This window comes from Dermatophagoides farinae, chromosome 1, assembly GCF_024713945.1.
Source record: "Dermatophagoides farinae isolate YC_2012a chromosome 1, ASM2471394v1, whole genome shotgun sequence".
NCBI classification, from domain to species: domain Eukaryota; kingdom Metazoa; phylum Arthropoda; class Arachnida; order Sarcoptiformes; family Pyroglyphidae; genus Dermatophagoides; species Dermatophagoides farinae.
In genome coordinates this window covers 7,673,247-7,696,144 of record NC_134677.1, presented here as the reverse complement: position 1 = coordinate 7,696,144, position 22,898 = coordinate 7,673,247, and the positions used below count along the sequence as shown (strand labels likewise).

The 22,898-nt window shown below is 29.1% G+C and overlaps 10 protein-coding genes across 10 annotated transcripts; 3 read left to right on the top strand and 7 right to left on the bottom strand.

Annotated features, from left to right (window-relative positions):
* Positions 1–846: 846 nt before the first annotated feature.
* LOC124491650 (zinc finger protein-like 1 homolog) lies at positions 847–3,278 on the bottom strand. The gene is made up of 4 exons (XM_047054329.2): positions 3,065–3,278; positions 2,896–3,007; positions 2,266–2,833; positions 847–2,203 (listed from the first exon to the last, which is right to left on the bottom strand). The coding sequence occupies exons 1-4, from the start codon at positions 3,167–3,169 to the stop codon at positions 2,002–2,004; spliced, it is 987 nt and encodes a 328-aa protein (XP_046910285.2). The 5' UTR covers positions 3,170–3,278; the 3' UTR covers positions 847–2,001.
* On the top strand, positions 1,223–1,957 carry Mnat9 (microtubule-associated Nat9). The gene has a single exon (XM_047054330.2). The coding sequence runs from the start codon at positions 1,223–1,225 to the stop codon at positions 1,916–1,918; it is 696 nt and encodes a 231-aa protein (XP_046910286.2). The 3' UTR covers positions 1,919–1,957.
* A 32-nt stretch (positions 3,279–3,310) lies between the features above and the next one.
* LOC124491649 (uncharacterized) lies at positions 3,311–4,593 on the top strand. The gene has a single exon (XM_047054328.2). The coding sequence runs from the start codon at positions 3,380–3,382 to the stop codon at positions 4,460–4,462; it is 1,083 nt and encodes a 360-aa protein (XP_046910284.2). The 5' UTR covers positions 3,311–3,379; the 3' UTR covers positions 4,463–4,593.
* Positions 4,482–5,777, bottom strand: LOC124491652 (microtubule-associated protein 1 light chain 3 gamma). Its single transcript, XM_047054331.2, has 5 exons — positions 5,355–5,777; positions 5,110–5,262; positions 4,988–5,043; positions 4,815–4,921; positions 4,482–4,745 (listed from the first exon to the last, which is right to left on the bottom strand). The coding sequence occupies exons 2-5, from the start codon at positions 5,183–5,185 to the stop codon at positions 4,583–4,585; spliced, it is 402 nt and encodes a 133-aa protein (XP_046910287.1). The 5' UTR covers positions 5,186–5,262; positions 5,355–5,777; the 3' UTR covers positions 4,482–4,582.
* On the top strand, positions 5,653–8,560 carry LOC124491648 (DENN domain-containing protein 10). Its single transcript, XM_047054327.2, has 3 exons — positions 5,653–5,931; positions 6,016–7,230; positions 7,301–8,560. Exons 1-2 carry the CDS (start codon positions 5,697–5,699, stop codon positions 6,942–6,944), a joined length of 1,164 nt encoding a protein of 387 aa, XP_046910283.2. The 5' UTR covers positions 5,653–5,696; the 3' UTR covers positions 6,945–7,230; positions 7,301–8,560.
* On the bottom strand, positions 6,964–9,757 carry LOC124491642 (uncharacterized). The gene is made up of 2 exons (XM_047054322.2): positions 7,358–9,757; positions 6,964–7,296 (listed from the first exon to the last, which is right to left on the bottom strand). Exons 1-2 carry the CDS (start codon positions 9,637–9,639, stop codon positions 6,972–6,974), a joined length of 2,607 nt encoding a protein of 868 aa, XP_046910278.2. The 5' UTR covers positions 9,640–9,757; the 3' UTR covers positions 6,964–6,971.
* On the bottom strand, positions 9,695–11,271 carry LOC124491647 (uncharacterized). Its single transcript, XM_075732854.1, is given in 4 exon segments — positions 9,695–10,037; positions 10,040–10,210; positions 10,251–10,752; positions 10,820–11,271. Coding segments are annotated over 4 exon segments (1,428 nt in total). The 3' UTR covers positions 9,695–9,734.
* gkt (tyrosyl-DNA phosphodiesterase glaikit) lies at positions 10,820–13,031 on the bottom strand. Its single transcript, XM_047054324.2, has 4 exons — positions 12,666–13,031; positions 11,597–12,581; positions 11,393–11,521; positions 10,820–11,325 (listed from the first exon to the last, which is right to left on the bottom strand). Exons 1-4 carry the CDS (start codon positions 12,989–12,991, stop codon positions 11,320–11,322), a joined length of 1,446 nt encoding a protein of 481 aa, XP_046910280.2. The 5' UTR covers positions 12,992–13,031; the 3' UTR covers positions 10,820–11,319.
* A 6-nt stretch (positions 13,032–13,037) lies between these two features.
* LOC124491646 (uncharacterized) lies at positions 13,038–14,836 on the bottom strand. Its single transcript, XM_047054325.2, has 3 exons — positions 14,768–14,836; positions 13,874–14,709; positions 13,038–13,809 (listed from the first exon to the last, which is right to left on the bottom strand). Exons 2-3 carry the CDS (start codon positions 14,692–14,694, stop codon positions 13,212–13,214), a joined length of 1,419 nt encoding a protein of 472 aa, XP_046910281.2. The 5' UTR covers positions 14,695–14,709; positions 14,768–14,836; the 3' UTR covers positions 13,038–13,211.
* Positions 14,837–16,775: 1,939 nt separating this feature from the next.
* Positions 16,776–21,790, bottom strand: LOC124491867 (acetylcholinesterase). The gene is made up of 3 exons (XM_075735330.1): positions 18,459–21,790; positions 18,183–18,355; positions 16,776–18,019 (listed from the first exon to the last, which is right to left on the bottom strand). The coding sequence occupies exons 1-3, from the start codon at positions 20,090–20,092 to the stop codon at positions 17,883–17,885; spliced, it is 1,944 nt and encodes a 647-aa protein (XP_075591445.1). The 5' UTR covers positions 20,093–21,790; the 3' UTR covers positions 16,776–17,882.
* Between the last annotated feature and the right edge of the window lie 1,108 nt (positions 21,791–22,898).

Sequence of the window (22,898 nt, the reverse complement as noted above, 5' to 3'; positions counted from 1 at the left end):
TCCATGGTTGAATTCGAATGAAAATAATGTGGAAAAATCGGAACATTGTTTCGATGATAATTTCGATATTGATTTGTCCAAAAATGGTGAATTGAATGAAAATGGCCTTTGTTTACCAGATTCACAAAAATATCTAAATTATCTTGGTTAGTATTCATTTTCCAATTCATAAATTAATAACAAATGTTTATTGTCTTCAATTTATTAGAAAATCGCCTTCAAAAATTGAATTCCAATGTCCAACGAACGGATAAACAAGCGAAAAAGATGCTTAAAGAATTGGCATTAAAACGTGATGGTTTATTTGATTTTTGTGCAACAAATTCGGATACGGTTTCTATACCCGAAGAGGATGATAGCTCAACTCAAAATCCAATTTCAACGGCCATAACTAATTCGAATCTATATGATACAATGGAACGAAAACTTTTTCCACATTTACATTCGATTGATCCTGAAGAATCGAAAAAATTGCTTCATCATGATATTCTAAATTTCCTCAACTCAAAACAGCAAGATAATCAAGACCATGATACAATCAACTGAGGCTGAAAAAAAAGATGAATCGAAATGAATTTTAATTTTGAAATTTTGAATTAAACTCCCATTTCTTGTCAGAATTAAAAAAAATTATTATTATAAATATGGCGAATGCAGCGCCATCCATATTCTAAAAGTCGGTTGGGTATACTTTTTTGGTTGAAATAGTCTGTTTTTTCCTTTTCCTCTCACGCTTTCTTTCGTCTCAGGCCACATTGTGATTTGGCAAAAATTTTTTGGTAAATTTTTATTTGATTTTCTTCATGTTTTACGATCAAAATTAATTTTTTCTTCTATCCTAAATCAGGTAGTGCATAACATTTTTTCAAAATGCCTAAAGAAATCAAAGAAATAAAAGATTTTCTTCTTACTGCTCGTCGTAAAGATGCAAAATCGGTGAAAATCAAGAAGAATAAGGATAACGTAACAAAATTCAAGGTTCGTTGTTCGAAATATCTTTACACGTTGGTCATCAATGATAAGGAAAAGGCAGAAAAATTGAAACAATCACTACCACCAGGACTTCAAGTGAAAGAAATCTAAATATATTCTCTTCCTCTTTTATAAACAAAATGTAAAAGTTACTTTTGCTTCAAAAAAAATAAACATTCATTTTGCAACTTTAAATTTCAATTCTTTTTTATTCAAATTTAAATTTTAATTCAACACAATATAAAACAAAATGTCCAACGTCGAACGTGTGTTAGTGAAAAACGTCGAAATGAAACAGAAACATCAAATATGGTCCAATCGTTTGATATTGGTTCCCTATCGATCACATCATGTATCACGTTATAATAGCTGGATGCAAGATCCACAACTACAATATTTGACCGGTTCTGAACCATTAACATTAGAAGATGAATATAAAATGCTTGAATCATGGAATAATGATCCTGAGAAATGTACATTCATCATTTTAGATCGTAAACATTATGAATCCGAAATGAAACAGAAAAATTTGCCGAATGATCCAATTGAATGTGAAATTGAATCAATGATTGGTGATGTTAATCTATACATTTGCCATGATGATGATGATGATAATGATAATGAACAAGCACCGATGGCTGAAATTGAAATTATGATTGCCGAACAAAGTGCACGACGAAAAGGCTATGGTCGTGAAGCGACAATGTTAATGATGAAATTTGGTCACGAAATTCTGGGTATTCAAAAATTTCAGGCAAAAATTAAAACATCCAATATTCATTCACAACGTATGTTTACCGAAATATTTGGTTTCATTGAATCCGGTCGTTCGACAGTATTCGATGAAATTACCTATGTTTGTGATCTGATCGATGGGGACAAACCAAATTATCATCGTCTAAGACAAATGTTTGATGAATCTGATTGTCATTATAAAATCTGTTAAATTTATTTCAATATTTTTTTCCAATAAATCAATTATTATTCACAGACTGGATATTTGATTTCAAAAGAATAAAACTTTGAAAATTAATCTTCATGATTACGAATGTTTGGATCAAATTCTGGATTAAGAAATGGATCATTCTCGGCCGATTGTCGACCATATTTGATGAAATAATGAATAACAATGAATAGAAATAGGAACGCCAAAAATCCATAGATAATGAATTTCTTATACAGATTCAAGCTGGACATTGTACGTTGATTTTTTATATATGTAGATCTTGATCTATGAAATAAATTAAAAATTATTAGTTTTGTTATAGCTTATCATTTATCATCATCAATTACCTTAACCAACGTGAAAAAAATTCGACCGGTGATTTGGTTCGATATTTATCTTCGGCTATTTCATTTACACTTGAAAGTAACGGACGACGTGATTCATTATCGAATTTTGATCTCATCGATGATGTTGAACCAAAACTTAGATCACTATTTGTTGATATGAAACTGGTCACATTGCTTACATTGATTGGTGCCGCGGTTGAATAATTCATTTTCGTATGTAAAGAATTGTGTAGAATTCTTGGCTGAAAATTTTCCTGACGATTTTCTATCGCTGTTGATGTTGATGTTGATGGCATAGTAATTTTGGTAGAATCATCAAGTAATGATGAAAAACTTGCCTGACCATTCATAGCCGATGATTGTGAATTTTCACCACTGTTTAGAAGGCTAATACCTTCTTTAGCCCATGCATATGATGAAAGTAATTGCTCCAATTGTATGGTTATCGGTGTACGAGATGTAAATGAAAAAATTGGTTTCATACAGCATGGACAAGTATAACCGGCCGGTGCTGTATTCGGCGAAAATTTACTGGCATATCTATCAAGACATTCAAGATGAACAATATCTATGATTAGGGAAAGGGCAAGATTATTGTAAATTTTAAATTAAAAAGAATCAACAACATACGGTAACAGCAAAGCCGAACACATTGGCTTGTATTCAAATCTGTTCGACATAGATTACATTGACTTTCATAGCTACTATTATCCAACCAGTTCATATACGGGCCAACAATGCACTAAATAATGAATGAAATTAAATTTAAATTTATGATAAAAAAAAACATTCAGCTTACCGTTTTATGTTGGCCATCAATCATACAATATTCGCAGACATTCACTTGATGTTCGAAACAAAATTGATTGGTCACTTTACGTTTAGGACATTTACAAAGGCCCATTTTGTTTTGATTTAAAAATGGAATGAGAATTATCACTAGAGCGAAAAATTATTATTCAAATTCATTCGAATGATGATGATTACGTATCCAAAAAAAAAGAAAAACAACAGCGATCGAAGCGCACCAAACGTTGACATAAACATTTATTCTGGCTCACCAAATTTTATCGTTGAAAATTTTCGTTTTTCATTCAATTTTTAGCCGAAAAAAATGTCCTTGGTTAATTATGGTTCTAGTGATGATGATGATGAAAATGAATCCGATGTAATTTCAGAAACTTTGCCATCCGAATCAAATGAACAGAAATCGATTCATTCAATTTCAGATATAAAATCCACAAATGTTCATTCTCGTCCATCATTATCATCATCACTTTCTTCATTAACTTTTAAAAGTCTTACAAAACCAACAAATTTCATCACATCGAATTCTCGGATACAAATTAAAGCTTTTGATGATGACTTAGTGACGAATCGACAAGATAGTGATTCCGATGATGAAGATAATCGTGCACGAAAACGCATGAAACGTTCGGAAAAAGGTTCAAGTTTGATATCAATGTTGCCTAAACCTAAAACAACTATCATAAACAGCGATAAACAAACCACAAATGGATCAACAACCTCTTCTCTAGTTTCTTTGGTTCCGAATTCTGTTTCGAATCGTACAAAAGCTTCTGAAAAAACTTCATTATCTACAAAATTAAAAACGGTAGAAAAAGAAAGTGTTTCAAATTTCTTTTTCGCTGATTCAGACAATGACGACGATGATGCTGATGATGATGATAATGTTAAAATCAAAATGATTCCAAAACCTTGGCTGACAGAAGATACGAATAATAAAACAGTTATGGATTTCAACTATCCACCTGAACCCTGTTCATCATCATACCAAGCTGAAAAGGAAAAAATATCGGCACCAATTTATGGCCCATCCAAACCAATCGAACAAGAAGAACAATCATCGATCCATTATCTTGATCCAAATGATGACATAACATATAAAAAATACATTGCATCAAAATTCGATGATAATACTGAGAATATCAAAATTATCGATGTAAATCTTAATCAACATTTGTCAGAAAACAAAGATTGGTTAAAAAATATTTCATTGGAAAAAGATATCGTAGATGAAGCACTGGAAGCAAAAGCACCAAATTCAACGGCCAAACGAAAGAATCAGATTACATTTCTTGCTTATCAGGCTAAAAAACGTGAATTAGAATTAAAAAATCAATGGGCACAGAATCGTCTATCGAAATCACAGACAAGAGCAAAATATGGATTCTAATGATAATAGATTTGGGTCGTATTTTTTTCACTATAATTTTTATTATGATTTTTTCAATATGTACATAATGTCCATTTTTTTGGATTCTTTCTTGATCAATAAATTGAAGGGTGTAAAATTTTACCCAAAAATTTCTTGCGATGAATATGTTATGTAAAGAAAACCATCTTTATCTTTATGTTCTTTATATATTTCGTTCATTGTACGAGTCATTCCAACCGCTACTGTTTTATTATTGATCATGAAATGCATTGAATATCGTGTGTTTAAATTCATTCGATTTCTGTATTGGTTTATAATAATAATTGATTATATCGTAAAATTTTTCAAATTTTTATTCATTCCATTTTACCTGATTATAGTCATAAATTTTCCCATTGATAATTCTTGTGGAACAAGAAATTTAGTCTTATCCAATCGTGGTAATGATCGTTCTTTTGGTGAACGTTCAACAATAATCTTCAAATATAGAAATGTTAATTTCAATTTTTCATTTGAATCCATTTTCAATTTTTAAATTCTTACCGGAATTTTATTTGGAAATTTTGTCCGAATTCCCAATACTTCTTCACGGCGCATAGCTATAAATGAATTTTGAACAGAGCAAAAATTTATTAGTTTGAATTTGTTTTAATGATTGCACTAACCAAATGATTTACGTTGTTTATAAGTTTTTTCATTTTCTGTACAATTTTTTCGTAAAAATGTTATATTGAATGGCATTGTTGTTGTTGTTGTTGTTGTTCGATGAAAAGATTTTGCTCGATGAAAGTCGAATTTAAGTAAATCGTCAAAATTTTCTACAATAAAGAAAAATGACCAAAAACATAGTATCGAACGAAACAAATCAAAAAAAAAAAAAAAAAAAAAAAAACACAAAGACAATATTTACATTAATGATAATCTTATCGGTTACATTATGAGTGTCTGGTACGAAATTTTTTTTTTTTTGGTCTTTGTAATCATTGAATTCAATGATAATTTTGTTATATCCACTGACAATAGTTCCAACCAGTTACAGCAATTATGAAAGAATCGGCGCCAAAATTAGTGTTCCAATTTTTTTTTTCGTTAGTATTTGCTCAACAGAATCGTAGCGCATGATCCGGAATTTTTTTTTTCGTCGTGCCAATAGAATTCACAAACAATGACAACAACAAGGAATTTGTGGATAATGAATTTCATTGATAATTCAGTCATAAGATAGAATAATTTCAACAACAACAAAAACACAATGTTAAAATCATATGAAACATTATTGTCAATACATTTGATTGAAGAACGAATGGATGATGTTGATGAATTTATGGTTGATGAAATTGAAATAATTGGTAGTAGTCGATATTTATGGCGTTGGACTTATCCATCTATTGATAATGATGTACGTTTTTTTATTGAAAAACGTTTAGCCATATCATCATCATCATCATCATCGTCCTCATTGTCAACAATATTCACATATGACTATGGTAGGTGATAAACATTTGCTAATGATGATGATAATTAATTTAAATATATAAATTTTCTTTGCATATTATATTGATTTTAAATAGGAAAATTTACTTTCTATAAAATACGTGAAAAATTCATCTACATCCTTACCAATCAATCGAAAAGATTCAGTTTTGTATTGTTGACTATCGATTTCTATCCAAAATATTATCAAAAATTATTAAAAATTTTTGCTGAAATTTTTCTGACTGAAAATTCTATTCAAAAATTATTGAATGAATATCTAACTTTGATAATTATGGATCGTATTGAAGTGATGATCAATGATAATGGTGATGATGGTAAACGAATACTTTATTTTCAACGTGACAATTGTATTGAAAATGAATTTGATATGAAAAAATTACAATCACAATTACGGTCAATTATAAAAATGTTTTCATTGGATGTGATTCTCATTTACACGGCATTATTGTTGAAGAAAAGAATCATAATCTATGGAAATGATACACGGACATTATTTGAATTTGTTATGGCATTACCATTGTTCATACAACATCGATTAAACATGCTCGATGAACAATTCATTCCGAATGTTGATCTACAATGTCCAGAACAGATTAATGATTTGAAATGTCGTGAAAATTTTCTATCAACATTTAATGATCCACGTATTGAAGAACATGAAGATCTTTATGATGTTTATATAAATCTAGCTACAATCGAAATAACTATTTCACATAGAGCAAAAGAAACATTCATGATGACCAAAACACATAAAGATGTTGCTATCACATTTGTTCGTGTAGCTGAAAAGCAAAGCTCTACCGATCAAGATGTTGTGGATGAAATATCAAAAAAAACCAATGAATTATTAAATAACCTGTACTCTTCGTCGTCATTGGTGGATGATGATAATTCAGTGATAAGAAAATCTAGATTAAAGGAAAAATTTTCCTCACCAAATGTTGAACAATTTTTCTTCAATCTTGCCATGGCTGAATGTTTGCCAATTGTCAATGATACATGATGACAACATACACGAGAGATTTTTTTTTTAAATTTTTATTATTCGAATCTTATTATTCGATATTAACGAAACGGAAGCCGAATTCGATGGAAATGAATAACCGGATGAAGAAAAAATAGTAATAATTTTTCCACGCGAATAGAGATAAAATCCATCAGCGAAAACTTCATGTGCACGTATAATAAAATCGATGCCATTTTTTTCTCGAAATTTTTTCAAAGCATTTTCACTGAATAAATATCCAGTACCACGTTTAAAATTTCTACCAAATCCTTTTGCTGAATCGGTAAGATATTTACGTTGTTCTTTCGGTAGTAATAATAATTCTTCATTATTGATTGGATCATTCCAACTAGAATATATGATTAACTAAGTTAAAAAAAATTGGATTCTGGATAAACTGGAAAACTTACAGCATTTCCCATGCAGCAATATTTTGTCGTAATGGATTCGATAACGGTGTTGGAATATCATAAATTTGTTTAATAGTCGAAATAGTTGCCGGAATTCCACCATGAACACCAAAAATACAATCATCAATAACGGCAGCCAATGGCATACAATCAAAACAATCATTAATCAGGTCCCAGATTTCAACACTAAGACGTTTTTCACATTCAGCAAAAAATGTAAATCGCCGTTGTACATCACGTATTTCATGATTACCACGAATCATATAGAAATTATTTGGTGCCAATATTTTGAAACAAAACAAAAATATAACCACTTCGATACCATGATCACCACGGTCAACATAATCGCCCAAAAAGAGATATTTGCCAGTATTCAAAAATGGTGAACATTTCCAAAAATATTGTGAATATGTTATAAGATCTTTGAAATTACCATGTAAATCACCAAATACATAACATGGTGATTGAATTTCAATACAACGCCGTTCTTTAGCAAATATTTCCATCGTAGTCTGCACAATGATTCGTATCGTTTCCAACATTTCCATTCGTGATGGGAAAAACCAATTTCTCAACAATTCTTCATGTTCATTATTATTAACAGCAGCAGCTTTAAATCTTTCATTGCCAAATAAAAATAATGATAAACGCTGTAATCGAACTAAAACATCAATGGTCAACAGATATATATCATCATCCGGTATATCTACAATGAATGATAATGTTGATTTTGGGGAAAATGGTTCCAGCCTTATGATGTCACTGATTTCACCTTCAAGTGATAGACAAATTACTTGATTTGAAAGAGCAAATCGATTTCGTAAACAATTCTGACATTTAATTTGTTGCCATCGTTGTTGTTGTTTGTAATCACCATTCAAATACAAATCACCGTAATAAGATGATTGAAATGTTTTTCGATAACAAAACGTAACCGATGCATATGACAGAACATTGAATGGCATTCGATATAATAGCTGCCACATTTGTGGTATTTGTGAATATGATTGTGAAAATTCTTTCACAATTTTTTCCAATTGTGTTGCCGTCACGTTTGTTGAATTATCCGTATATTTTTGCATCATATTGATTACAAAATTATCACGACTTTTTTCTTGTTTCATCCATTCTGGAATCACTGTATGATCAACAAGAAATGTGTCAAGTTTTTCATAATAATCTTTAAATAAATTGTTCAATTCTTCATTGTTGATACGATTATCATCATCTAAATCATAATAATGAAATAATGATATGAATCTTTGTTCATTCCAATATGGGCTACGATGACTAATATCATTATCATCCATCATCAATATGATGCCAATGATCAATTGCTGAAAATCAATGGCAAATTTATGATTCCGATCAAATGATTTATACATCATTCGTAATTCATTCGGTGTAAAATGATTCAGTATGGATATTTTGAATGCAAAACTAATGAATGCCGGGAATGACATCGTTTCCGATGGATAACAATGGACAAGATATTCATTATAGATTGCTTTTCGTTCATCTTCATTCCAATCAACCGCCGATTCAATTAATTCGTTAATATTCTGATCATTAGATCGTAAAATATCTTCAAATTGACATTCTCTTAGATTGCCACTTTTACGCTGTTGTTGTGTGTTAAGAATGTTGAACGGTTCCAGGCCCCAGATAAGAAGATTTTTTGACATTGGATTCAATAGATTTTTTAGATCATCTTGGTTCAGCCAACGAACTGTATCGCTATCAATACAACACTTTTCTTTTGGTTCAATGATTGATTTTACGATGAAACGAACAAAAAATTGTTCGGTTTTTGGTTGTTGTACACGCCATTGATCAATGAATTTGGGTGGTGAAATTTTTCCTTTAGGCAATGCAATTATCTTGGAATCAATGAATTCTTTGAAAATTTTATCGAATGAATCATTTTCATTGTTAAATTTAATGATCGGTAAAAAGTAACATTGATTTGACATCTTTTGTAATGCTAGACGTTTATGTTGGCTACATTCGAATGCAATCAGGTAACAATCAAAAATATCATCATTGTTGAAAAGTTTCTGATCGAATGGAAAACTTGCCACCGGTGTTTGTTTAGGTATACCATCTTGTTCTAAGCTTACAACGACAGTGATACTGCTTTCGGTTCCAAATCCAAGGCTCGTTGTACTAGGATGTTCCGTTAATTGATCCGATAATGGATCTTGTTGTTTTTGTTGTTGCGATGATGATGATTTCGTTTCATGATTCAATGATGAATCATTTATTTTTTGATTATTGGACATTTCCGTTCGATTTGAAACAATCCAAACAACATTACTTGTATGAATGAATATTCGATTTAAATAATAAACCAACGAATTTTATTTATTTAATAACATTAACGAATAAATTTAATTTTATCGAAAATTTCATTATCAAAAATTTCCGTTTGTTTTTGCAGATTTCGTACGAATTCTTGATTTGCTATATTATCTTTCAATGCATTACGTATGGCAAATATTGTCCATTGTAAAATGAATGGATTATTACGATCTATTTTGGTTGAATTTAATAAAGCTATAAATCGACCTGATGTTCTCAGTTGTGTCTGTGCATGAAAATTTTCGTGTAGACAATTTGCAATTAATCCAATTATATTTCGTTTGAAACCGAAAATTGCTTGATTTTCAACCATGATGATTTTTGCTGGCCACTTGTTCGAAGATCTTGTGTGTAGAATATGGATTCAGGATCATTGCTCATTGTATGAAAACATGATAAAATATCGAGTAAATTTTCAAATAAATCCTGTTTTTTCAAAATTTCAGCATATGATTGAAATGAAATAATTTTTAAAAGAAATGACGAAATTTTTGTAAAAACCGACAAATCATCGTGATGAGAATTATCGTCGAAAATTTGATTTTAAAAAATATTCATTGATTTGATGATGAAATAATTGATTAATAAATTCAATAAATTCTTTTGGTAACGGACATAATTGACAATCAAAAAGATTAAGACAATCATCAGGTTTAATAGTTTCAATATTTTTCAACGAAATTTTTTCATGTTTTCGGCATTCATCATCAATAAATTCCATACAGATATCAAGAAAAATGATTTGTCGTTTTGTTGTTATGGTGCAGAATAAATTTTTGGCAAATTTTTCATCTTTCAACACAAGAAAAAATATCCATAATGACCATTCGGATAATTCAGATTCAATATGATCGAATAATGAATTCCAAAAGCTTGTATCAATCATTGTTTCGTTTAGAATTCCATTCATTCGAACGGTGTCATTTGAAAGACAACGAAATAATAAAGCAGTATAAACGATTGTTAGTCTTTTCAATAAATATTGGATATGATCATTTTTCAATGATTTTTCAAGTTTGTAAAAATTTAAAAATCTATGGAATCAAAAAAAATATTTTTTAAAAATCAAAAAAAAATGATCAAAAAATAAGCAAATCTTACTTGTAATATTTTTTATTCAAAATAAATGAATGAAATTCTGATAAATTTTTAAATTCAAATTGCTGTGGATTTAGATTGGATAAATTAAAGAAAAATTGAAGTGATTTTAACATAAACATCAATGATACATCATCGTTTTCAACAATGGAATTGGATACAAGTTTAGTATATAGATCATCAAATTGTCGATCAAAAAATGATTGAATAGCTTTGATGAACAAATATTTTTCATCACAGATAATACGAAAAAATTGGCAGCGAAAATTAACATCATCAATAGAGGCAGCTGAAGCGATTGAATTTCGTAATAATGTCATCGAATCATTGACATCAACATTGGTCATATGTCCATTCGATATATTTCTAAATATTTTTGATAAATTTTGAATATTATTTTCAATTTGATTAAATAATTCGGATTCAGCATAGACAGCAGGATGATTTTTAGACATTTTGTCGGTTGAAAGAAATGATGAGAATTATTATTATATTATGATGATCTATTTCTGAAGAATCAAAAGAAAACACGTGTCAATATTCTGCAATAATAATAAACGAATAACAATTTCATACCGTGAAAGTATTAATATTATTATTATTGATCCATGGTTTATCATTTTCTGGATCATATTTAACCAATGGAAGATCATAAGGCAAGAAAAGTGGATTATTTTGGCTAATACTAAATGAATCTTGATTTATCTGCAAGAAAAAAAAAGATTAAAACAAAATTTAATTTAATTAATTGAAAGAAAAAAAAAACCATTTTCAACAAACCATCAATTTTGGCAAAAACAGTACACCAAGTTCGTAATTCAAAATCCGAAGTTTTGATCCAATTTTAACTAAATGTCCCCATGCAGCTTTCGATAGATTAGCCGATGTAAGACAAAACCAGGCCATTTTTCTATTATCCGGTGATATACGTGCATACGTTTTTATATGTGGCATGACATTATTACGATCAGATATGGATGCTTTCCATCGATAGAAAAAATCATTCAAATATGGCTGTTTATCAGCCGTTGATTTGATATATGGAAAACAAGTTCCATTTTTATCCAGGCTATTCAATATATCTTCAATAGTCGGATAAATACATTTTAATTCCGGTTTAATGCCATTGAAATCATTATATGTGGCTGAAAACGAAGCCAAAAATTGTGCAGTTAGCCATGACTGTGGTGTTTTACCTAATGATCCAATACTACTAAATTGGCAAATGATTGGCCAATTTTTTATTTCGTTGGTAGGTCCATAATGGCTTGTTCGCAATATTTTTCGAATTTTCAAATGGCCAAATGATTCACGATCATCATTTCCATGTGAATTACAAATTGAGCCAATTAAAAATACATTGATGGGTGAAAAATCGTATTCTTGGATAATATTGATCCACATTACAATAGATTTATGTTCATAAGCCTTTAAATATTGAATCAGATCATTTTTGAAATTTGTTTTTGATGTATCTTCTTTCAAGTTATTCTTTTTCAATTTAGGACTAATCCATATACCTTGTGTAACAGTATACCAATCCAATGGAGTCATATTAGCTGTAAGAATAATTATCCGAATGGAATCATCTTCATAATGTAATATAATCATTTTCGAATGATGACAAGAATAAATTCCATTCAATTTAATGCTACATAATTTTACATTTGAATATGAACATGATTCAATTCTTGATTGAGGACTATTACCAAAAACAATATAAATGGGAGAATTACGACAATTGGCTGGATAGTGATCGATAAGCCTATTTTTTTTTGAATAAAAGAAAAGTGAACGAAAAAAAATCAATATATTATGCTAATCAATTAATTAATTAATTAATAATTACCATTCAAGATTGTATAAAAAATTAAAATGAATAGATTCGATTATCTTTCCATTTTCATTTGATAATATTGATTTTAGGCTAATTGTATGAAAACCATTCAATTGATTATCCGGTCGATCGGGTATTTCGTTTAAGAAAAAACCATAACATCCATCAATAATGTCATCGATAGTGATAGTTTTTCGATTTCGTTTGTTTGTAGTTGGATCATCAACATCATCATCATCATTATTATTATTGTGGTTTAATTGACGTTTATGTTTATTAGGCAATACTGATTTACCACAATCATCACCATATTGAGATATTAAATTATTATTTTCCATTATCAAAAAAAAAAAAAATGATCAAAAAAAAATTCACAATTGAAACTTGATGAAATTTTTCAATGATGAAATACTGAAGTGGACAAAATTTTTAATAAATTTTTTGGTCGTTAGGGGGTGAAACACGTGTTTATTGTGAAAAAGAAACAAAAAAATGAAAATTTTAAATTTTGATTATTGAAAAAAAAATTTATAAATTAACGTAGATGATAGATGATAATTAGTGATTTCCTCGATTATTCATATAGATATCTTCATTAACCGTTTCAATATATTCATTTGGATTTGGATATGAATCCGTTGAAATATTCAATTCTAATTGACGTTTTTTTGTATGTGGTAGTTTAAAATGTCTTATACGTATATGTGTGATCATATTGGTTTTCTGTTCACAAGCATAACCACAATCTGGCCATTTACAACGATAACGTTTGAAATTTAAATGAATACGAATATGATCTTTCAATGATTTTGAATCATAAAGACATTTACCACAATCAGGCCATGAACATTGATATGTTTTAGCTTTTGTATGTAATTTTTTATGTATAGAACAACCGCTTATGGATAGAATACTATTGCAGCCATCAAATTCACATTTTTTGTGCAAATGTTTAGTACGTTTATGGTTGAATAAATCCAAACGAAGTGTTGTAGAAAAATCGCATCCATCATAATCACAATGATAATCATCATATTCATGGAATAAATAGATATGTTTACGTAATCGAGTACAATTTGGAAATTTTCTATCACATTCTTTACATATTACCGATTCCTTTTCATGTTTCAGTCTATAATGTTTTTTTAAATAAAACCTTTTCAAACGGAAAAAAAGAATGATTAATATGAGATTGACACAAGATCAGTCATCATACTTACTCGCTGTCAAATTCTGATTCACAATTTCCAAAGGAACATTTGAAAATTTCGTGTATTTTCATTGAATGTTTTTCAAGATCATAAATCGTTTTAAATTGTCCGCCACAATTTTTATATAAACATTTATGAACTTTTTTTTCACCACTATGGACTAATAATTCATGATTTTTGATTTTTTTCATCGATGTACTACGAAATCTACATCCCAATGAACAAGTATATTGCATTGCTATGCCAAATATATCGAAGGTTGTATCACCATCATCATCATTATCAATGCCAATGTTATTATCTTGTTGTGTGTCAGGATCAGATTGTTTATCCGTCTGTTTTTTCTCTTCAACATTATCATTATCATCATCATTATAATTATTATTCGTTTCCGAATCTAGATTAAGACATTTTTTCTTGTTGCTTTTTGTTGAAGATTCTGAATCTGCTGCTTGTCGTTTACGTTTTTTAGAATTTGTTTTCTTATCTTTTCCATTACCATTCTTTTTTGAATTCGATATAATTTGTCGATCTAGATCAATTTTCATCAATTTTCGATGTGAACCATAAGATGATTCAGTTTCTTCAATTAATTCAACAATCAATTTGTTTAGCTGATTTATTCTATCCTCAGCATTGGAAGTAATTTTTTCGAACCATTTATCACAATATTCTACAGTCGTTTTGAAATTATCTTTTTCCGAATCTTTTTCAAACAAATCATCAATTTCATCGGCATAATGTTTCATCAAATACAAAAACATATGACGATAATGTAACATGATTCGGATTAGTCGACGATTCTCTTTGGTTAGAAAAACTTTTGGCATTTTTTTTGTTTTAACCTGGAGACAAAGAACAAATAAATGGTAATCGTATTTATATATATAAATCAAAACTCACGAAACAAATTCAGACGAAAATACGAAAAAAAAATTGATGAAATTCTAAAAAAAATCGAAAAAAAACATTGGATCCATTCATAAACATCGGTATAATATTATTTTTTTTTCGAATTTTCGATGTGAAATTCCCGCATTTAAATAAAAGAATATTCTTTCACAGAATAAAACAAAACAAACATTTGGATAATTTCAATTTCCTATTTTTAATCATCATTATTTATATATTGCTTTTGAATTTAAATACAGTTTTTAATTTTTAATTTTTAATGTTAAATCATACAACATTTTATTCGTTAGAAAAAATAACAAAATTTATGTAATTTTTATATTAAATGGAAGAAGATCGAGAATAAAAGAGATAATAGAGCTGATTGTTAATTGAAGTAAGTAAGTGAGACAGAATAAATAATATATGAATTAGGTAAGGTGTGTGGGTTGTGTGTGTGTGTGTGTGTGTGGAAACATCATAAATTATTCGAATTAGAATTGGTATTAAAACAAAACGAAAAAAAAACTCACTATGAATGAATGAGAATTATTACGACTGTAAAACAAAAAACTAAACTGAACCATAATTAAACGAATTGAACCAGAAAATGAAAGACAAAAAAAAATTCCAAATGTAAATTCAAATTCATTCATCTGTGTATGATGATTGTTAATTCAGGTATACATTTTTTTTCAACCATTGAACTGTGAAAATAAAAAAAATACCTACTAGTATTTTTTTTTGTTTAAAAACAGAAAAAAAAATTTCTCTTCATATTACACAAATATCAACAACAACAACAAAAAAAAACAACAACATTCTAATTAGATTAGAGTAGATTACAATTACCAATTATGGTGGGATGGAAAAAAAAATATAAAACCAGGGAAACAAAACGAGAAAAAAAATGAAATGAAAATGAACAAAAAAAAATGGTTACTCATGATGATGATGGTATCGATTATTTTAGATCAATGTATAGTGAATGTGTTTTCAAACACACACACACACACACTCAACAAACACAGTGTTCATATATGATTCATTTCGTGTTGTTTTCAACCATCAAAAAAAATAAAAATAAAAAATAACAATTAATTTAATGTATCTAATGTCTGTGTTTGATTGTTCTGTATCTAAATGGACATCTGATGATCTGATTGATAATATTCACTGGAAATTGATAGGCGTGTCAATAATTGTATCGGGTGTGTTTATCACAATATGTGATATTCGTTTAATTGTTTGCCATTTTTTTTCCCATTCACTGTTTTCACCATATGATTGATCGATAGATTGATTGATTGGTTGGTTGTTGTTATTAAAAAATTATTAGGCTGGTCATTCTGTTTTTTTTTCTTGCTGTTGTTGTTCGAATATTGATTATTCATCAAGTTTTCATTTCATTTCATTATGTAATACAATTTCTTGTTGTTGTTGATCATGTTCATCAATACAATAATAATGATGATGATGATGATGATAAGAATAATAACCCAATTACAAAGGCATTTTACATTGTGAATTTTTTTTTCTCTCGCCGTGTTTGTGTGTGTGTGTGTGTGAATGTAATTTCATTATTACAGAATATTCAGTGATATTCAGTCAGTCAATCAGTCTCGTATTAAGTTAAAATTAACATTAACATTTTCTGCTTTATTATAATATATATTGAATTATATAATAAGAATAAGAAAAAGAGAGAATAAATAAGTGAATGGAAATTTTTCTTTTTGTTTGTTTTGATCAATAAATTCCCAATAGTAATAATATAATATAATAAGAATATATAAATAGACGACAAAGAATTTGCTTTTTTTTATGAATGAAAGAGAGAGAGAGAGAGCAAGCAAGCAATTTGAAGTGAGTGAGTTAGTTAATTATAATCAACAAAAAAAAAATGTGAATGTGATTCAATCAAGTTTTTTTTCCAGGTTTTCAAGTTAGTTTCAAGTGAGATTTCAAGGAAAAAAGAAGAAGAAGTAGAAGAGAAATTTTTTTTTTATTTTGTTTTGTTCTGTTTTGTTTTGTTTTGTTTCATTAATAATGCAACCTTAATTCACAACCATAGTTATTTAGTTAGTTATCAATTATTGATGATGATAGTAATCAGTATATATATAGAAATAAGACAATAAAAAGTGAAAAGGAGTAAGGAGGGAGAAAAAGGAACTGGAAACGGAACCGATGGTATTGCGAATGTGGAAAGAAAAAAATGGTGAATGAGCGTGATTGAAATAAAGAAGGAGAGGAGGAGGTGTTGGGTGTGTGTGTGTGTGTGTTTTGTGTTGTTTACATGTATATAATTTATACGTATAGTAAATATATTTAAATTTGAAAGAAGAGATAATCTTGTTGTTGTTGTTGCTATATTTTTATAGATTGTCCTTGATATTCTAGAATCTAGAGAGATGTTTTTACAAAGAATTTCTAGAATAGTTTAGTGATGATGATGGTGTGTGTGTGTGTGTGCAAGTATTGACTGATTCGATCAATTAATTCTGTTCTATGTTTGTCGCTGGTATTTTTTTTTTTTTATTTCTTCGATGTTTGATGATGATGATGATGATGATGGTGGTGGCGACGATTAATTAAGCCTTGATATTTCATGTAAGCTAATTATTAAACGAAACGACGACGAAAAAACGGCAACAAATACAGAAAAAAAAACACCTAAATTGACACAGAAAGTATAAACACAGATTGTTGGATGATGGTGATGGATTTTAATAGCACCGAAAAAAAAACATAATAAGAAATGGAACCAGCAAAATAAAAACAAAATGCGACGCAAAAAGTTCATTATTATTTGGAAAAAATCCAAATAAATTCCAATTTTTTTTTTTGATTATGTCTGGAGTGTTTTTTGTTTGTTTGTTTGTTTGTTTGCTTGTCGAGAATGGATGAATTCGTTGCTGAGCGCTAAATCTATTGATTGAAATTGATAGAATCATCATAATAACAGCTACAATTTTGAACATTTCTATTAGTCGTCATCGTTTGATCGGGTTGTTTTTTCATTCACTCCAAATTTTTGGATTTGATTGAATCCAATATCGAATATGTGATGAATTTTGTTTTTTTTTCTCTATTTTGGTAAACACTTGGTTTTTTTTCGTCATGATTAAACGACGACAACGGTGATGATTGTTGTTGTTGAAATAATAATGTTGATGATGATCATCATCATCATATTAAATCGTTGGTTGAATAATGATATGGCCGAATTATGGCACATGTGAATCTTTTCTTCAAGTAAAGCTATTGCATTCACATTTAAATATTTACCACAAAGAGAAAAAATAGAGAAAGAGAGAAAACAATAATAAAAAAAAAATTAATCAAATGATCAATTAATCATCAGCAATAGAAAAATATCAATATCAATATCAATCATTATATTATGTCTAATGTTCATGCTTACTTAGATTGTCCATTAATTGAGGTAAATAGGTTTGCCAAAAGGCACACTGCTTGGTACGTATTCCTTGTCCAATACTGTAATTTGTTGAAAATGTAAGATATTCTTTTTTATATGCTGTATATAAAGGCCAATGTAATTGTGACCATATACCATTCTCATCCATTGTTGGATTGCTATTTTTGTTTTATAATGAGAAAAAAAACACAAACAATTTCAATCAAAAAAAAAAAACCAATCACACAATAAATACGATTGATTGATATGGATTGAACATACCCAGTTTTAGCAAAATTAGACCAACATCTCATCATTTGTTTACTTAAAACAATTTCATCATGTGTATAACCAATCGATTTATTTAATGGTTCACCAAATATGAATGGAATCTCATCACCATGTATAGTACCCATCCATTTTGGCCATGGATTTTTTGTTGAACGATGTGTGAAATAATACATATAAACTTCATTACCAACCGATGCATAACGATCGGCGAATTTATTCACATGGCAAACAAAATGATAATCACCAACAATCTTATCGATAGCATCACGATTTTTAATTGGATCATCTGGATTCAACCAATCAGTATATTCATAAATGATTGCTGATTGTCCTATTGGATGCATATTTGGTGTTAATAATCTGACTGACTTATTGAAATCGGCGCGTGTTAGATAGACATCTTCTTCAAATTTAAATATATCATTCAATTTGTAGATAATAAAATATGTACCCTCTTCTTTATTATTTCCTAATAATAAACGTGTCTTTTTAAAACGTTTATCTTGCATCAATTTTTCCGGATAATCAGTCAAGAAAACACCATCAACAATTGGTGTGAATGCAAATTCAACAACACCATATGCATCAGTCGATTCATTCTGCATTAATAATGCCGGATCTGTTTGTCGTAAACAATCAAGTACTCGATCAATTTGTTGATCATCATATGGACAACCAACCGATTCTGCTAACATTAAGCCACGTTGATGAATTTTTTTCTTATCAACCAAACCCCATGGTACGGTTGGTGCACCACTCTGTAATATGGCTTGACTGAATAAATGTTGACTTAATGGTGATAATAGATGATAAGCAATACTAGTTGCACCGGCTGATTCACCAAATAATGTTATATTATGACGATTACCACCGAATTTTTCAATATTTGTATGTATCCATTGTAATGCCATTACCTGATCAAACATAGCAGCATTGCCAACAATATCATTGGTATTTTCAAAATAAAGAAAACCTAGATTACCAAGACGATAATTAATGCTGACAAATATAATATTCTCTTCTGTAGCGAATAATTTTCCATCATATAAATCTAATGATATTGAACCGGAATAAAAACATCCACCATATATCCATACTAATACAGCAGAATTTTTAGGCCTTGGATATGGTACCCATATATTCAATGTAAGGCAATCTTCATCAAGGTTAGTCTGATCAACATTCCACATATTGGTACCTAAAAAATTCATACCAAATGTATGATCAGCTACCTGATAACAGGATTTAGGTTTTTGTGTAGCATTGAATATACCATCCCAAAAATCTATTGGAAGTGGATGTTTAAAACGTAATTCACCAATAGGTGGTTTAGCAAATGGTATTCCCAAAAATTCATCAACTAAACGTCCATTTAATGAACGTACACGTTGTCCACGTACCATACCACGTGATGTTTGTATTAATAATGAATCATCATCATTATTATTATTATTATTATATCCAGTTGATACATATGGACCATTATTATTATTATTATTATTATTATAATGATGATTAATTGGATGAGCATCGACTATTATTGTTGTTGTAACTAAAATCCAAAAAGGCAGCAGCATAGCCAATAATGATATGATGATTATGATGATGTTCTTCATTTCATACATTGTTATTATTATAGAAATCTTTATACATTTAATCTCTGTAAATAAAAATTCACAAACGAACGATATTTGTTGTTGTTGTAGTAATAGTTTTTTTTTCGGACAACAAAAATGAAAATTGCTTGAGGTGATAAACTTTGAATTTGGCGAAACTGAAAACCAAAAGTTGATTTGTTTTTTTTTTGAATTTCAACTTTTTTGTTGACGTCGTCGTGATGATGACAATATTTTTTTTCTTTAAAAAAACGTCAATTAATTGGCTGTTTTAGATGTCCAACGAAAAAAAAAAACGATGATGACCATAAAAAACAGATGAATAACGAGTTATTTGATTGCAACGAAAAAAAAGAAATTTATGGAGGAAAGAAACAAACGAATTTTTTTTTTGCTTTTTGTTTTTTACAATTTTGAAATTTGATTCGATTTGAAGAAGACCACCAATAATTTGATCGTTTGATCGTTTTTTTTTTGTTATTTTTTTCTTCAAAATGTCATATAAAGAAAATTTTTCGAAAGAGAAAAAAATAAACATTCAAATATATATAAAAATGGCAATTGAAAAGAAAAATATCAAATTATCAACAAGCAATGGCAAGAATGAGAATTTCACTCAAATTTTTTTTTTGTATCGAAGAATTTTATTTTGGACACACAGCAAGCACAACCCAGGTTTACAAATGATGATGATGATGATGATGATTGTTCGAATTTGAATGAATATATTTGGCAATGATGAATGACAGGTGATGATGATGATGAGATGTAAAGAATATTAGGCTTGGAGATGAAAACAACAACAACAACGACAAAACAAAATATATGAAACACAACACAGAACACACACAAAATGACAATCCTTTTTTCTGTTTTGTTTTGTTTTGTTTCTCCTCGTCGTCGTCGTCGTTGGTCACAACCACATACAAGAAAAAAAAACACAGTGATGAAAGAGATGTGAAACACAACCAAAAAAAAAAAAGATTCAAATGATGAAAAAATGATTGATAGATACACAGACAAACAAACAAAAGTAACAAAATGATAAATAGAAAGATCTATTTATCTATCTATCTTCATAGATTTTTTTTTCTGTATCATTTCATTTGATATTACTATTATTAATATATTAAGCTCAGAGAAAAACAAAAACAGAAAAAAAACATACATAGAAAACTATATCTCTCTCTATCTCACAAACACTCTTTCTTAATATCACTTTTTCATGTCCAGAATTCTTCTCATCTCTATCTATCTCTGTGTTGTGTGTGTGTGTGTGTGTGTTCAAGCACAGAATAAAATATACAGACAGCAGAATCAGAACAAACATACAGCATACATAGAGAATTCTACTACAAAAAAAATAAAATATAAAATAAAATATATCCAGATTCTTCTTCTTGGTTCCAGATCCTTGGATGATATGGAGCAGTATTCGATTTTTTCTTTCTGCATTATTCTTTGCTTTTCCTTTTTTTGGGGTTTGAAAAAAAATTTTCTATCCTAATACGAGGAGAAGAAGCAAGGAGGAGCAACCATCATCAGAATTCAGTTCAGTTTTGTTTCAACAACAAAAAAAAATTTGGGTTCGAATGTGTGTGCATGGATCGGTTATATTTATCAGTGGAAAACCTAAATCAACACAGAATTGTGTGGCGCCCACCACCACCAACACCATACAAGATAGGACCGATTATTAACCGGACGTTAAATGTAATAGGAAAAAGAAAAAAAATTGTATAGTATTTAACAGTAGTGGTAGTAGTCTGTTGTCACTCCTAACACCACCACCACCACCATCACCAAAACCATTGACAATAACAACAACCTGGAAGAAGAAGACAAAATGAGATTTAAAAAAAAAAGTTCAATTTCGACAACATAAAGACCAAAATCGACCGAATTTTGCAACGACAACGACAACAAACCTAAAAAAAACTATTTAATGTGCACTATAAATTAAAGAATTTTTTTTTTAGATTGATGTTATTTTCTTTCACTCTTTCTCTATAGTTTTCATTTCACATGTTCTATTCTGTTTGTTTTTTTGTTATACATTGTAATATGCATCTGGATTCAATATTGGAATCGGTCGAATGTCATGTGTGTGTGTGTGTGTGTATTTTTATTATACGTTCCATTTTATATACTATTATTTCACTTTCACTTTTTACTTTTACTTTTTTTTTGGTTGGAAAGTGAGAGAGACGATAAATAACAAGAAGAAAAATGATAAGGAGATCGATATATTTTTTTTTCTTTCTGTCTATTTTCAATTTGTTTGTTAGTTGAATGAAGCAACAACAACAACAACAAAAAAACATCTTAGACATAAGAATCTCATTCACTCATTCATTCTTTTCGGTCATTTTGTTGTTGTTGTTGTTGTTTGATAATAATGACATATGTTTTTTTTTCTCTATTCTGAAATATTCGTTGACAAATACATGAGTGTGTGTGTGTGTAACAAGCGATGACGGTAATGAGGGAATAAGCAAAAAGAGAGAGAGAAAAAAAAACGGAAAAAACCCTGAAGCAAATAAAAAACAGGAAAAAAAGGACAAATTTCAATCAAAAATCGGGAAAAAAAACACACACACACACGATTATTATATATAGGCAAAAAAAATTTTTTTTTTTCTTGTTCAAATAATAAAATTTCAAATGTCAAATATATTAGTCATGGTTGTCGCAAAAAAAAAATTTTTCTGTTTATTTTTCATCCGATCGGATTAATCAATCAATCAACAATCTGATATGATATGATATGTGTGTGTGTGTGTGTGATCATATGACAATGATTTAGCAACGAAAA